We start from the raw sequence: 15,132 nt of genomic DNA on the forward strand, positions 1-15,132 counted from the left end.
TCTTTCCTGTCAGCAATGGATTCCGTTTTGAGGCTCAGAACTTTCTCCGATCCTAAAGGGAAGGCCTGTCTCCTGTTGGGTAGACTGACTTTGTCCCCTCAGCTTTCTCTTACTTTCCTCAGTCTCTAGTACCTTCGAGGGAAATAAGTTCTGCCTGGATCCCAGGGGAGTGAGAAAAAGGCAGGCTTTGGTTCACCTTCGCAAGAGAATGTTGGGATTAAATGAAATGATATTTGTTTAAAGTTTTTAGCACATTGCATGTGAACTAACAGTTACAGTAGATGCTCAGTTTTAGCTTGGGTTATTGTGTGCCTTCTAAATGTGTTAGGGACGGGGATATGAAAACTGAAGACAGCCCCTGTACTGAAGGAATCTAAATCTGATAAAGGAAAAGGTTACTAAATATGAATCAGGAAATCTTTGTTCCCTTTTCGTCTCTCTTCCCTATTTCTTATGCTTTTCTTTTCCTAGTACAAGGTAAACTCTAGGAGAACCCTTCCTTCAAGACTAAGAAGCCTCTAATGAGAGGAACAAACTGAGTAGAGTTGTCACAGGTTATTGGGGTGACTAGGAGCTTCGTCAAGGTGGGGTAAAGTCAGCCGTGAGTCCTGTTATTAGTAATTAGTAACAGGATTATTGCTGGTTTGCAGGTGGGAGCGGTGCCCTGTAGAGGGTAAGGAAGCTGTCAGGGAACTGAGGCAGGTAACAGGGCTTGTTTATCCTGAGTGACCTGCTTGGTAAACTTGTTTACTTTTTATTTCCCACTTGCAGTTTCTTGGGCTGACCTCTGTAAACTAGCTTTTCTGGGTACTGGCCCTCCCTCCCTGTCTTCAGGAACAGGATTGGAAGTAGCATTAGCCTGAAGAAGTTGTTCTATTTAGGGAGCTAGAGCGGAGGGCCAGCGATTAGGCCCTTATCTGCAGTGGGGCCTTCTGAGTGGTGTGGGGACAGGATCGGAGCGTCTGTCCTGACAGCGACAGAGTCTCGGCTTTTTCTGCCTCCTGGTTGGGTCAGAGCTGTGAAGAAGCAGTGATGGGCCGGGCCATCTGAATGAAAAAGCCCTTCATTGTATTCCTTCAACATTCCAGTGTCTGGCACAATTAGCCAAGACTCGGAAAACAAGTTGGACAAACAAGCAAGCAGCCTTCCTCTGAAGGATAAAGGATTCCTGGCACAGCTGAGTCAAGTGCGCTGACTGCAGAGACAAATGGGAGGGTCTGGGAAGAGGTAGGGGACTTTGGGGTGACATTCCTGGATGGAGGAGGGGAAAGAATGGAGTGGCAAGCCGACGGTACTTTTGGCGGTACTTTTGACGCTGATGAGATCTGCTATACTAGATCTACCTAGAGGCTGGCTGGGGCCGGGCTCACTCTGTAAAGTAGGTGGAATCACTGGGGAGAGACTGTGACTCTGGGCAGCTGTAAGTTGGGACATGAAGCTCCCTTCCGAATCTAGGAATCTGTTGGCAGCGAACAGCGTATAGACTTGCTTCGTGATGGTCTCTCCCACTGCGGGGCCTTTTCAGTCGGTTAACACTTTATATAGACATTTGGCCTGAGAAGAGTCAAGTCCTAGGAACAGGCTGGGCACTGGGTACCCTGTGCTTGACTTGGCAGTAAGCCATTTTACCTCCCCTGGCCCTCCTGCAACTGTCTCAGATTCATGGGGTCATAAGCTTCTGCTCTGAAAGAGGAGAGTAACTCAGAGACTGGCTTCTGCCTAACCAGGCTTACTTCACTTACTAATGCGGCTGGACTTCTCTGCACCCGAAGTGCCCACCTTGCCTGCTGCTGTTGGTCTGCAAACACTGAGCTGGTGCCTGCAAACACTGAGCTGGTGCCGCTTTTGAATAGGATGCCTTTTGCATGAAGACCTGGACCCAGTTTGGAAGTGCCCCAGGGAGGAGCTTCCTCTCTGACCTCAAGGGGAGGGAGCGAGGAGGTCAGTAGGAAGTGGTGGGTGGAGCCACTTCTCCGAACTTCTGCGGTCTCTCTTTCTGTTCATTGCACGGCCCTTTGGCTGTCTGTCTCTGTTCACTGCACAGCCTTTTTTTAAGGAGCTGCAGGGGATACACAGGCCCCTAGCTGGAGGTCCTTTGGGACACCTTCCTTCTAGGCAGGGTCAGCAGACGCTGGCGACATGTGGCCCAGTTACCAAGATGAGCGCGAGTTCAACACCCACCTGGCTTGCCGCATGTGCTGTATGGGTTAGTATGTGAAGTTTCTTTTTTCCTTACCTGGGCCTGAGGGTCCCAGATAGTCTTTACTCTCACTGACTCACAGGAATGTGTGGACTCAGAAGCCTTGGAGGCATGTACAGCCCTTGGGCAGTGGGAGAGACCATTGGTCCCTGACTTCCTGGGGGACTTCTTAAAGCTGTAGTGACTGGCGGTTAAGAGCCTAAGCTTTGGGTGTGGGACCTTTTTATAGAGACTGAATTCATGCTCACGCTTCTGTCTGAGTCAGGAAACCACTTTTAAGTAATGTTCTGAAAGTCCAGGGCATATTTTTAGGAGAAGTTGGTTGGTTACAGAGTCTACCTCCGAACAGACAGGATTGTGGGAAGCGAGGAGGGTGGAGTCCTGGCCCAGGTTTCCTCTTTGGGGCTGATTGCTAATTCTCGTGCACTTACTCTCTTGTCAGCCGTGAGGAGGGAAAAAGGCTTGAAGGTGTTCTGGGCATGGGGACCTCAAGAAGATTCGGAGGCTAGCAACAGTCTTGTTGCTTAGATCTCTTGATAAAGGAGAGGAGTTTGTTTAAATAGTGTTCTGTGACCTTGAGCAAGTGGCCCAGCCTTTTTGGCCATAGGTTTCCTTGGTTTCCAAACTGTAGGGTGCACAGACTGGTGTTGGAGGCATCACCATCAATTCCCAGAAAAATGGATAAGAAAAGGAAAATATAGTGTGTGCTTTTCATAACTTACTTGAAGAACTGTTCTTTATTCTGAAATTGTCGTTTCTACTTTTTTGATGTTAAAATGTCCATTATTTTATGATAGAGTTATTGTCAGGTGGTAGTTTGTTTTTAGATAACTTTACTTAGCAAAATAAAAAATTGACAACTTTATGTTAGGTTTTCTGGTTTATTTGGGAACATTTACTCATTTACTGTGAAATCTAAGCTTAGGAGTTACTGGATTGATAGTACTACTAATGTCTTTTGGTTTTGTACTCTTAGTCTCTAAAGCAAAACAAAATTGTGACCCAAATGAGCAGATTTTTCACTAAATTTGAGATTGCTAGTTGTTTGATCAAGAGGAGATCTCAGAAAGGGAGTAGAATCAGGATTCTGATCCTGTCTCTTGATTGATAGACTAGTACTGCCAAATTTTTAAGTACTTTCTCAGAAATAAAGTTGGTACTATAATAATGGTTGTGGCACAAGGAATAGCAGTTTTAGTTTGCCATGGAGTCTAGCTTTTTATCTTTCTGGTATCGCTGAGATTTCCTCTGAGATCTAGAAGAAAGACTCTTGTACATCTGAAAATGCTTAGTGATATGAGGGCCCCTTTTCTGTAATCAACAGAAAAATATAAGGAAGGCTAGAATCTTCACTGAAATTTTGAGGGCAAAAACATTGTTCTCCCAGCTCATCCACCTCCATTTAATCCCCTGGAGGCAATGTGACCTAACAGTTAAGAAAATGGACTTTGGCCTCATTGTCTGCATGGGGCTCCTACTCTATCACTTAACAGCTATGTGAGAACTGGAAAGCTGCTTAACCTTCTCTGCCTCAGCTTCCTCATTTACTAAAAGGAGATTAAAATAGGCCCGAACTCATACAGTCATTATGAAGAGTGTATGTTAGGGTGCCAAACCCAGTGCAAGTGCCTCTGCTGATTTTGGTGCAGTTGATTTACAGACTGGTATTGGGAAACCACTGACCTAGTCCAGACTCCTCACTTTATAGATGAGATTCGGGCTTACAGAGGGGAGATGAGTATCCTGTAAAGTAAGCCCTAGAGTGGCAGCTGGGAAATCCAAGTTATAGACCTGATTCTGCCCCTCTGTAACCTTATCTAAATTCTTAAACCTGGGCTTTAATTTAGTCATCTTTAAGATGATTTTTTGAGGCTTGTTAGCTTCTGTATTTCATCTATTTATTTTTGGGTACGCTGGGTCTTCGCTGCTGCGAATGGGCTTTCTCAAGTTGCAGCAAATGGAGGCTACTCTCTAGTTGCGGTGCTTGGGCTGCTCATTGTGGTGACCTGTCTTGTTGTGGAGCACTGGCTCTAAAGCACGCGGGAGTCTGTAATTGTGGCTTGTTTGCCTATGGAATGTGGAATCTTTCTGAACCAGGGATCAAACCCGTGTGCCCTGAATTGGCAGGTGGATTCCTAACCACTGGACCACCAAGGAAGTCTAAACCCTGTATCTCTTTGTAACTGTGAAGTATTTTATTTTTTCTGAGTGTGGTGTTCCATTAAAGACTCTGGAAGCTATTATGTTTTTTAACTCTTCCCTCCTCCTTTTAAGCCTTTCCTTTCATCTCTGTGACTCTTTTCTTTTGCCACCAGGCTTAGTCCTGGCTTGTTTCTTTGCCTAACTTTTGCCTTTCTGCCTTGTACTCTCTGATTCCCAGTAGCGCAAAGAATTATCAGTAACAAAGTTCAGATTTTCTTGGGAAACAGCATGAAAATTCCAGTTTTTCCCAGAAGCCTCTAGTTGTCACTTCCCTAATTCCCAGGTCTCAGTCCTCAGTGGAGCGTTGAGTCTTCACCAGCCTTCGGTGGCCGACACCTTTCTTGCATCCCTGTTGCAGTTAGAGTTTGCACCTCGCCTCTTCCCTTCATCATATAGGGCTGTGTTGTGTTGTCTTCTAATAGTTTCACAGTGGTGGTAGAGTTTGGTAGTTAAAAGTCCATGGCAGACTTGGATTTGAATTTCACTTCTACTGCTCACTAACCATGTGACATCAGGCAAATTTTTATCAAGTGTCAATGAACCTCAATTTGAACTATGAAATGAAAATAAATAATGTTTGCTTGATAGAATTGTGAAGATTAAGTCAAATACTAAATGAGACAGGCCTTGTACAGTGCCTGACAGAGAATAGACAAAATAAATATCCAAGTCATTCTTACCTCCCAAAGTTGACTTGCATACTTCTAGGGAAAGGAATCATTATATAAGGCTGGTGCCATTCTGTATTACTGCTAAGCACATTTTAATTGCTTGATCTTCATGTTAGCCCATTTTCTTTGAGTTCACATTAAGTGGTGTGAAGTTTCCTCTGTCTAGATGTGGCAGGAAGAATTTAGAAAAGCTGTGACTGTGGAAAGGGCATCCAAATGGAGATCTCTGCTCCTTGCTGTAAAGTCTTTTAATTATCATTTGAGAATATGTCTTAGTCTGATCATAAAGTATCCATATGGATGTAACGGCACATGGTGGGCTCTCACATAGTATATATTGTTAAATGAATGAGTATTCTCAAGTGCTTACTGTTGTCCTAAATGTTGGCTATTTAAAGAAATTTTAAAACATAATTCTTGACTACAAAGAGCTGAAGTTCAGACAGAGAAATGGGATTTGCATATAAAGATGTCTAGCAGTAGATTTTGTACACTCGGTGCCAAGTAAATTAAATAGACACAGGCATCCAGAGGTGACTGGGATAGCCAGAAACGTTTAAAGGAAGAAGTGAGACTTCAGCTGGACCTTGTAAGGAGGCTCTAAATTAGAGGAGGGTAGATATTCCACTAGGGGGAAATGGGTGAACAGAGGCAAGGATGTGCAAGGTATGTTTGGAAAGTGAGATCAGAATGGTTACAGTGGAGAGTCTAAAGATACAGTTGGAAGAGTAGATAGACTGTAAATTCCTTCAGGTCAGTGACCATGTCTCTATGTCTTCCAGTCACCTAACACATAGTAAGTAAAAACTGGAATTGAATATCAGAGGGCTGTAATGGACACCAGAGACAAAGGACGTAGACTTGAGCCTCTGGTCTTCTGAGAGCAACTAAAGGATTTTGATAGAGGAGTGATATGAGCAAGGTGGTGATTTAGGAAGACTTGAAATAGGCTGGCTGTTCTGCTTGCTGCGGCCTCAGCTGTCAGCTGTCAGCATCGGATCTGTGCCCTTAGCTCTGCCTGCGCTTCTGAGCTCTGGAGCTACGGCTCCCCTGTTTGCAGGGAGGGCCTGCTGACGCCTCGTTGCGTTTCTCCTGCTTTGTTGCTTCTTATTAGTGGCTCAGTCATCTTTGCGACCGCATGGACTGCAGCACGCCAGGCTTCCCTGTCCTCCACCAACTCCCGGAGTTTGCTCCAGCTCGTGTCCCTTGAGTCAGTGATGCCATCCTACCATCTTGTCCTCTGTCGTCCCCTGCTTCTCTTGCTTTCAGTCTTGCCCAGCATCAGGGTCTTTTCGAACGAGTCAGCTCTTTGCATCAGGTGGCCACCGTATTGGAGTTTTCGTTTTAGCATCAGTCCTTCCAATAAATATTTAGGACTGATTTCCTTTAGGATTGACTGGTTTGAGCTTGCTGTCCAAGGGACTCTCAAGAGCAACACCACAGCTCAAAAGCATAATTTCTTCGGTGCTCAGCTTTCTGTAGGGTCCATCTCTCACATCCATACATGACTATTGGAAAAACCATAGCTTTGACTATACGGACCTTTGTTGGCAAAGTAATGTCTCTGCTTTTTAATATGCTGTCTAGGTTTGTCATAGCTTTTCTTCCATGGAGCAAACGTCTTTTAATTTCATAGCTGCAGTCACCATCTGCAGTGATTTTTGGAGCCCAAGAAAATAAACTGTCACTGTTTCCCATCGTTTCCCCATCCATTTGCCATGGAGTGATGGGACTGGATGCCATGATCTTAGTTTTTTGAATGTTGAGTTTTAAGCCAGCTTTTTCACTCTCTTTCACCTTCATCAAAAGGCTCTTTAGTTCCTCTTCACTTCTTGCCATAAGGGTGGTATCATCTGCAAATCTGAGTTTATTGATACTTCTCATAGCAATCTTGATTCCAGCTTGTGCTTCCTCTAGTCTGGTGTTTCTCATGATATACTCTGTATATAAGTTAAATAAGCAGGGTGACAATATGCAGCCTTGACATACTCCTGTCCCAATTTGGAACCAGTCCTTTGTTGCATGCCCAGTTCTAACCGTTGCTTCTTGACCCACATACAGGTTTTGCAGGAGGCAGGTAAGGTGGTCTAGTATTGTCATCTCTTTAAGAATTTTCAAGTTACTTTACCCAACCCAATCTGTGCCTTCTGTTTTCCTTATCTCAAGGTACCACTCCTCCCAGTTGATTACAAACTTTAGGATTATCTTCCACTCTCCCGTTCTTTAACAGCTAGTCCGTAGTTAAAGGCCATTGTTTCTTTCTCTGCACTGTTGCGGGGGTCTGCCTGCCTTTTTGTGTCCCCACTGCCTCAGCACCATTCATGCCGTTGGTCTCTTTCTTGGTCTGTCGCACACAGTAGGCCTCTAGTTGCTTCTGTCTCTTAGTGTTTCCCTGCTGCAGTCTGGTCTTCAGTCCAGTGCCAGGCTAGTCTTTCCAGAACATTCTGGTTCAGGAAATTTCAGTGGTAGTCTTTACTGAATTAAGTATTAACATGCTCCTTATTCCATCTCTGAAGTGAAGTGATCTCAGGTCACCTTATTAGTTTCCTTGGTATGTAGCCACACCATGCCCTCCAGCATATCCTGTGTACTCACACTTCTCCAAGTCACTGCTCATGCTTATTCTTTGGAATTCCTTAACCTCTTTTTGGACTGCCCAAATCATACTTGTCATCCCAGGTATACTTCAAATACCACGCCTTTCATGAACTCTTCTCCTATCCCTCTGTCAGAATTAATCAACTCTGTTTGTCAGGACGATTTTGTACAGCTTGTATCTGGTGTGCTATTTGCTTGGTGTTATTGTTAATTATTTATTAATACATATTGGTCTCTGCCACTAGGTTGACCTCATGTGGGCAGGGAACAGGCTGATCCCAGCTTTCTACATATTTATTTCCCTTTTTGTCAGCTCACGTGTCTCTGTTTTAGATTTCTAGGTGGTTGGTGCTTCTTGGGCTTCTTGAACCACTTGTAATTTTTCTGTGGCCCTCAGGAAAATAAGCAGAGGCTTTTCTCTCATTTGCTCTTTTCATGATTCATGATGCACTGGGGCTATGTTGTAGGCTATGTTGGAACAGAATGCAGGCTTTCATTTCTGACCACAGACCTAACCTCAAGGTGTTCTGAGTACCACAGGACAGATGGATAAGCAAATTGTGATACCTTGTAATAAGCGCAGGAGGGAGAAGCGCAGGAGGTGATAGTTGAGTTGAATGCCAAAGAAAGAGTAGTTGGGGCAGCCCAGAGCTGTCTTCTGCACAGAGAGAACAGTAAATGCAAAGCCGGGAGGGTGTAAGAGCACATGCCTCATCTGGGGACAGCTGTACATTCACAACAAAGGTCCGTCTAGTCAAGGCTATGGTTTTTCCAGTGGTCATGTATGGATGTGAGAGTTGGGCTATAAAGAAAGCTGAGCGCCAAAGAGTTGATGCTTTTGAACTGTGGTGTTGGAGAAGACTCTTGAGAGTCCCTTGGACTGCAAGGAGATCCAACCAGTCCATCCTAAAGGAGATCAGTCCTGGGTGTTCATTGGAAGGACTGATGAAGCTGAAACTCCAATACGTTGGCCACCTGATGCAAAGAGCTGACTCATTGAAAAAGACCCTGATGCTGGGAAAGATTGAAGTCAGGAGGAGAAGGGGACGACAGAGGATGAGATGGTTGGATGGCATTACCGACTCAATGGACATGAGTTTGAGTAAACTCAGGGAGTTGGTGATGGACAGGGAGGGCTGGCATGCTGTGGTCCATGGGGGTCGCAAAGAATTGTACACAACTGAGTGACTAAACTGAACTGTACATTCACCAAAACTGGAAATTAGAGTTTTTATGAAAGGTTGGAGAGGGAAAAGTGACCACATCATAAGAGGTCTTAGATCTCAAGCTAAAAAGTTTAAATGTTATCCTGAATGCAGGTATCAGGCTTTAGAATCCAGTAGAGCTGGGTTCAGACTTAACCTTGTGATCTTGGGCGAGCCTCTGTGGGCTTTATCTTTCCAGTAAAATAATGCCTTTCAGGGTTGTTGAGTACTGGGAACAATAAATGTAAGGTACTTGACATGTAAGTAGATTGTCGATAAATGTTAGCTGTTATATTACTAGGAGGATAAGGAGTCACTGAAGGATATTAATGTGACAGTAACAAGATCATTCTTGTGAAAAAGGTTGCTGGCAGCCTTGAGGAGGAGCTGTCTTAGTCTGTTTGTTGTTGAGTTACTAAGTTGAGTCTGACTCTTTGTGACCCCATGGACTGTATAGCCTGCCGGGCTCCTCTGTCCATGGAATTCTCCAGGCAAGAATACTGGAGTGGGTTGTCATTTCCTTCTCCAGGGGATCTTCCTGATCCAGGGGTCAAACTAGGGTCTCCTGCATTGGCAGGCAGATTCGGTACCGCTGAGCTGCCTTTGGACTGCTGTAACAAAACCATAGATTCAGTGGCTTATACAGCAGACATTGATTTCTCACCATTCTGGAGGTGGGTCAAGGCACCTACTGATTTGGTGTCTTGTAAGGACCTTTTCCTGGTTCCTAGACAGCTAGCTATTTTCTCACTGCACCTTCATGATGGAGTGGGAGCAAAAAAGCTCTGGGGTCCCTTTTGTAAGGACACTAATTCCATTTATGAGAGCACCACCCTGATGACCTGATCACAGGCTTCACCTTCTAATTCTGTGACATCACATTGTGAGTATGATTTCAGGGTATGAATTTTAGGAGGGCATAGACATTCAAACCATAACAGATGGATTATATATAGCAGGGAAACCTGTTAGAAGCAGGGAGAGAGATAAGAAGAGTTCATTTTTAGGCGAGTTGAGCTTGAAATGAGCATGAAAGTTTTAGGAGTCAGTTGGACATATGAGAATGGTATTTAGGATAAAGTACTGAGCTGAAGATAACGAATTTGGGAATTGTCAGTGTATAGGTTACAGTTGAAACCATGGGTAGAGCAAATCATTTTGGGAGAATGTAGAGAACAACTCTTACTTATTTTTTGGAAAGTCTGTAGGGATTTTTTTTTTTTTTTCCCATCCCATAATGTACATAACACCAGAAATTTTGCCTGCAATTTTAGGTGGCTTATGACCCTACCCCCTCCAAACCCATTTATGGACCTTTAGGCCCATGGATATCTTAAGAAGCTGTAATACGGAATGAAAAGGAAGGAGGGCTAAGGATGAGTAAACATTGAAGGGGTGAGCAAAAGAGGAGGCGTAATCAAAGGGGAAGGACGGAAACCAGGGCAGAATGGAGTCTCAGATACAAGAGGAAGAGGGGGTTTAAAGGTAAAGGAAAGGTCAGCATTGTCTTCTGGGTTGGCAGGTAGGTGACAGTGCGCAGAGCAGTTTCCATGAATTTGTGAGGCTGGAAGCCAGGTCACGGGGTGAAGCAGGGGGATGAGAAAGTGGAAATGGTGAGCATTGTCTTCACACTTGTTCATGTAGCCAAGGGGAAAGGAGAGGAGTAGGTAAAGGTATACAAGCTAGGCAGGGATGGTTGGAATAAACTTCTCAAGGAGAAGGGAAGATGTAGGATCCACATTTCAGGGGGACGGACTTGCCTAGGTAGCAAGGAGGGGCATCTCTGCCAGTGACACTAAAATTAAGAAAGTTAGGGTAGGTATTGGTAGCTTGATGTCTTAATAAAGTTGGACACTAGTATTAAACCTTTCTAATTGATTAACCCTCACATGATTAGTTGGTGCCTCGATAAGTTCACTCTAAGAACTTCCCAGGAGGCCATTGGGTTCTTTGTTGTCAGTTCATAGCCTTTGGTGGAGCTGAGTTTACAAGAAACTTTTAAAAGTAACATTACCTTTGCTCTGATTGACTGTTTTCTTCTCACATAAACATATCTTCTTAAACTTTTATCTCCAGTGTTAGGTAGAAAGATCTTTGCTGGGCCTGGAATTAAGTGAAGGATTTATGTGTAGGGAATCAAACCTAAAACTTATTAGAAACTTTCGAAGTCTGAGCTGTTGGGAGTGTTCTGAAGGTCTGTGTAATCAAGTTGCTGTTTGACTTCCTTAATGAATTTCCTTGCTGAAATATTAAGATCTTAAATTCCAGGCACTGCAGTATTGGTGTCCTCTTATCCTAATGCTTAAGTCAGGAGAGAATGTTCATGTAATTGATTGGTTTGCAACATTCAGTTCAGTTCAGTTCAGTCGCTCAGTTGTGTCCGACTCTTTGCGACCCCATGAATCACAGCACGCCAGGCCTCCCTGTCCGTCACCAACTCCTGGAGTTCACTCAAACTCATGTCCATTGATGATGCCATCCAGCCATCTCATTCTGTCATCCCCGTCTCCTCCTGCCCCCAATCCCTCCCAGCATCAGAGTCTTTTCCAGTGAGTCAACTCGTCGCATGAGGTGGCCAAAGTATTGGAGTTTCAGCTTTAGCATCAGTCCTTCCAATGAACACCCAGGATTGATCTCCTTTAGAATGGACTGGTTGGATCTCCTTGCAGTCCAAGGGACTCTCAAGAGTCTTCTCCAGCACCACAGTTCAAAAGCATCAATTCTTTGGCGATCAGCTTTCTTCACAGTCCAACTCTCACATCCATACATGACCACGGGAAAAACCATAGCCTTGACTAGACGGACCTTGGTTGGCAAAGTAATATCTCTGCTTTTTAATATGCTATCTAGGTTGGTCATAACTTTCCTTCCAAGGAGTAAGCGTCTTTTAATTTCCTGGCTGCAGTCAGCATCTGCAGTGATTTTGGAGCCCAAAAAAATAAAGTCTGACACTGTTTCCACTGTTTCCCCATCTCTTTCCCATGAAGTGATGGGACCAGATGCCATGATCTTTGTTTTCTGAATGTTGAGCTTCAAGCCAAACTTTTCACTCTCCTCTTTCACTTTCATCAAGAGGCTTTTGAGTTCCTCTTCACTTTCTGCCATAAGGGTGGTGTCATCTGCATATCTGAGGTTATTGATATTTCTCCAGGCAATCTTGATTCCAGCTTGTGCTTCTTCCAGCCCAGCGTTCCTCATGATGTACTTTGCATATAATAGTATCCTAAAAAAGGATCCTCCAGCTTTGAGGCAAGGTTGTTATATAAAACCTTTTTCTGAGGAACTTATAGCTCAACTCTAAGCAGGCTAGCTGGTCTTGGGAAGGACTTGTAATCATGTTGCTTTTAGTAATTATATTCAGAATAAGTACTTGAACTTCTTCCCTCTGAATTGAAAGTCAGGTTTCTAGCTATTCAAAGCATGACTGATGTGAGGCCATCCACTTTCCCTAGTGTATTATCCCCATGAGAGGGCTTGGTAGGTGAACAGCATAACTGTGGGTAGTAAAATTTAAAAGACTCAATTGTGTTAATAGCATCTTCATGTCTTAAAGATATATGAGACAGTGGATGGGACTCTTACAGGTAACTTGGTTTTGATATCATTCTGTGTGTTTCTTCAGCCAGTCTTCTAATCATCTATTGGTCAGTCAAGAAAGTTTATTTCTTGTAAGAGTCTAGGGAATTCCCTGGCAGTCTAGTCGTTAGGGCTTGGCACTTCCACTGCTGGGGCCCAAGTCAGTGACATAAGATCATGCAAGCTGCGTGGTATAGCCAAAATGGGGCGGGGGTCGGGGGAAGAGCCCAATCCAGTATGCAAAAACTCCAGTATCCCAAGAAGTATCACCTGTTTGCAGGGACATGCAAACATAATGGAAAACAGTATTAAAGCTGACTATAAGCTCTGCATTTTCACCAATGCCAGGTCCACTCTGCCTTGCTCTACTGATCAGCTTTATAACCAAAAATAATCTGTTTCTAATATTACAGTTATCACTCTGAAGGCACAAGTTTTCTGTATAGAATTTCTTTTATTATAAAAGTAATACATGTTTGCTGTAATAGGTTAAACACTACATAGATGGAAAAGAACAAGTTAATAAATTTCCTTTTAAACTTGCCAATATTTTAAAGAAGTGGAATTCATGTGATTTCTTTTTAGTTCATGGCCTCGTACCCTTTAGACCTGGAGGTGTGATTAACACGATGGCATCTTCTTCATTTTCTACCCACAGTTATTCTGGTCACCTCCCAAGCCTTCCCATGGGGATAGTGCACTAGGGAAACCAGATGGTTTCTCATCAGTTGTGCTTCCAATAGCTGAAAAGCTGACTCTCAATTCAAGTAAGTGGAAGGATTTATTTTAGGTCTTATTATGTAGCGCTTTAGATGTTAGTAGCTATGGTAGATGTAAAAACGTAAAGCATGATGTCTTTCTTCAGGGATTAATTATCTCATTGATGAGTAACAATAAGGTTATTTGAAATTTAGAGTTTATATAATTATGTAAGTACAGATTGAGTGATTAGCATAGTAAATACCTTAAAATTTTGGAGAACAAAGAGACTATTGAGACATGGGATTGTCAGGAAAGGCTGCCAGAGTAACTTTCTCAAACACCAATCTCACCATGTCATTCTCCTGTTTAAAATCTTTTAATCTATTCTCTTATCTTCCCTTACCAGTTTCTTGGTGATGAAGTTTGGACTCCTTAGCTTGTCACGAAAGACCATGATTTGATTCATGCCATTCTATCCAGTTTTAAGTGTCAAGAAACTCCAATACTTTGGCCACCTCATGCGAAGAGTTGACTCACTGGAAAGGACTCTGATGCTGGGAGGGATTGGGGGCGGGAGGAGAAGGGGACGACAGAGAATGAGATGGCTGGATGGCATCACCAACTCAATGGACATGAGTCTGAGTGAACTCTGGGAGTTGGTGATGGACAGGGAGGCCTGGTGTGCTGTGATTCATGGGGTCGCAAAGAGTCGGACACTACTGAGTGACTGAACTGAATTGAACTGAACCACCTAATACATCCTGTCTTTCAACTGCCGTTAATTCTGTGCAGTTGTCTGAACATGAGCTCCTTCATATCTCCGTTACTTTGCACTGGGTGGAACTTCTTGTAGCCTTGTCCCTTCTCTTCTCTTTCTGACTGGCTTGTAACTCATTTTTTAAGGTTATTGTAAGAGTCACCCATCTAGAAATGTTCACTAGCCTCCTGTGTGTCCCTGCTGTACTCAGAGAGGCTTAACTGCTTCTCCTATGTTCTTAAGCACTCTGTGCTTACCTCTGTTAGAGCCACATTGAAGTTATTTATTCTTTCTGCCAGACTGTCATCTCTTTTAAAGGTAGGGACTGAGACTTTGTATAATACAGGCTATTCCAAACAGCTAGCTCCGGAGAAGGCAGTGGCACCCCACTCCAGTACTCTTGCCTGGGAAATCCCATGGACGGAGGAGCCTGGTGGGCTGCGGTCCATGGGGTCGCTACAAGTCGGGCATGACTGAGTGACTTCACTTTCACTTTTCACTTTCCTGCATTGGAGAAGGAAATAGCATTCCACTCTGGTGTTCTTGCCTAGAGAATCCCAGGGACGGAGCAGCCTGGTGGGCTTCCATCTGTGGGGTCACACAGAGTCGGACACGACTGAAGTGACTTAGCAGCAGCAGCAGCAGCTCCTTACTGAGGCCTATTCAGAGAATAAATGAGGGAATGAATGAGCTGGACTTTAAACAGCATTTGAAGAAGTGGAGAGGAAGAAAGTCGCTTGCTATGAAAAGAACGTAAGTGTCAGTGATTGAGATGAGGTTATAGCTGCAAGCTGAGATTCATTCCGCAGATGACACAAGCTTGGAAAGGATTATGAAGAGGTCAGGTAACTGAATCAGCACCTGAAAGGATAAAATGATCAAAATATGTTGGAATGACAGTGGTTACATCTAATAAAAATTCTGACTTAAATACTTGCAGTACTCTATGAAGGGAAGATTAGATTAGACTTTAAAAAGGTTACAAGAGTTCCAAATGAGTGCCAAAAGGTAGAATTTATAAGGATGCAGATTATGACACTTTATGGAACTATTAATATATGTTGCTTATGAAGAATTCTCTATTAAGTTTTAAGCTTCAGTAATATTGTAGAACTGAACTGAATATTGTAGATGGCTGCAAGATTTGGACAGACCTTTCAACTCTGAACAAAATGATTGTTGTTGAGGGGATTTGCAAATCAGCAAGGAGTTAGACAAATG

At 43.6% G+C, this 15,132-nt stretch overlaps 1 protein-coding gene across 18 annotated transcripts in view; it reads left to right on the forward strand.

The window, feature by feature from the left end:
* MACF1 (microtubule actin crosslinking factor 1) overlaps window positions 1–15,132 on the forward strand; it is a 332,059-nt gene that overhangs the window by 95,553 nt on the left and 221,374 nt on the right. The window contains exon 1 of one of the 18 annotated variants that reach the window (XM_088835153.1): window positions 2,025–2,206. The exons of the other annotated variants lie outside the window; for them this stretch is intronic. Coding sequence (XP_088691279.1) covers window positions 2,140–2,206 — 67 coding nt within the window. The 5' untranslated portion in view covers window positions 2,025–2,139. Of the gene's footprint in view, window positions 1–2,024; window positions 2,207–15,132 lie in introns of those variants that run through there. 18 annotated transcript variants of the gene reach the window in all.

Source organism: Moschus berezovskii, chromosome 4 (assembly GCF_049115385.1).
Source record: "Moschus berezovskii isolate FMDL1 chromosome 4, NW_MosBer_1.0, whole genome shotgun sequence".
Classification (NCBI taxonomy): domain Eukaryota; kingdom Metazoa; phylum Chordata; class Mammalia; order Artiodactyla; family Moschidae; genus Moschus; species Moschus berezovskii.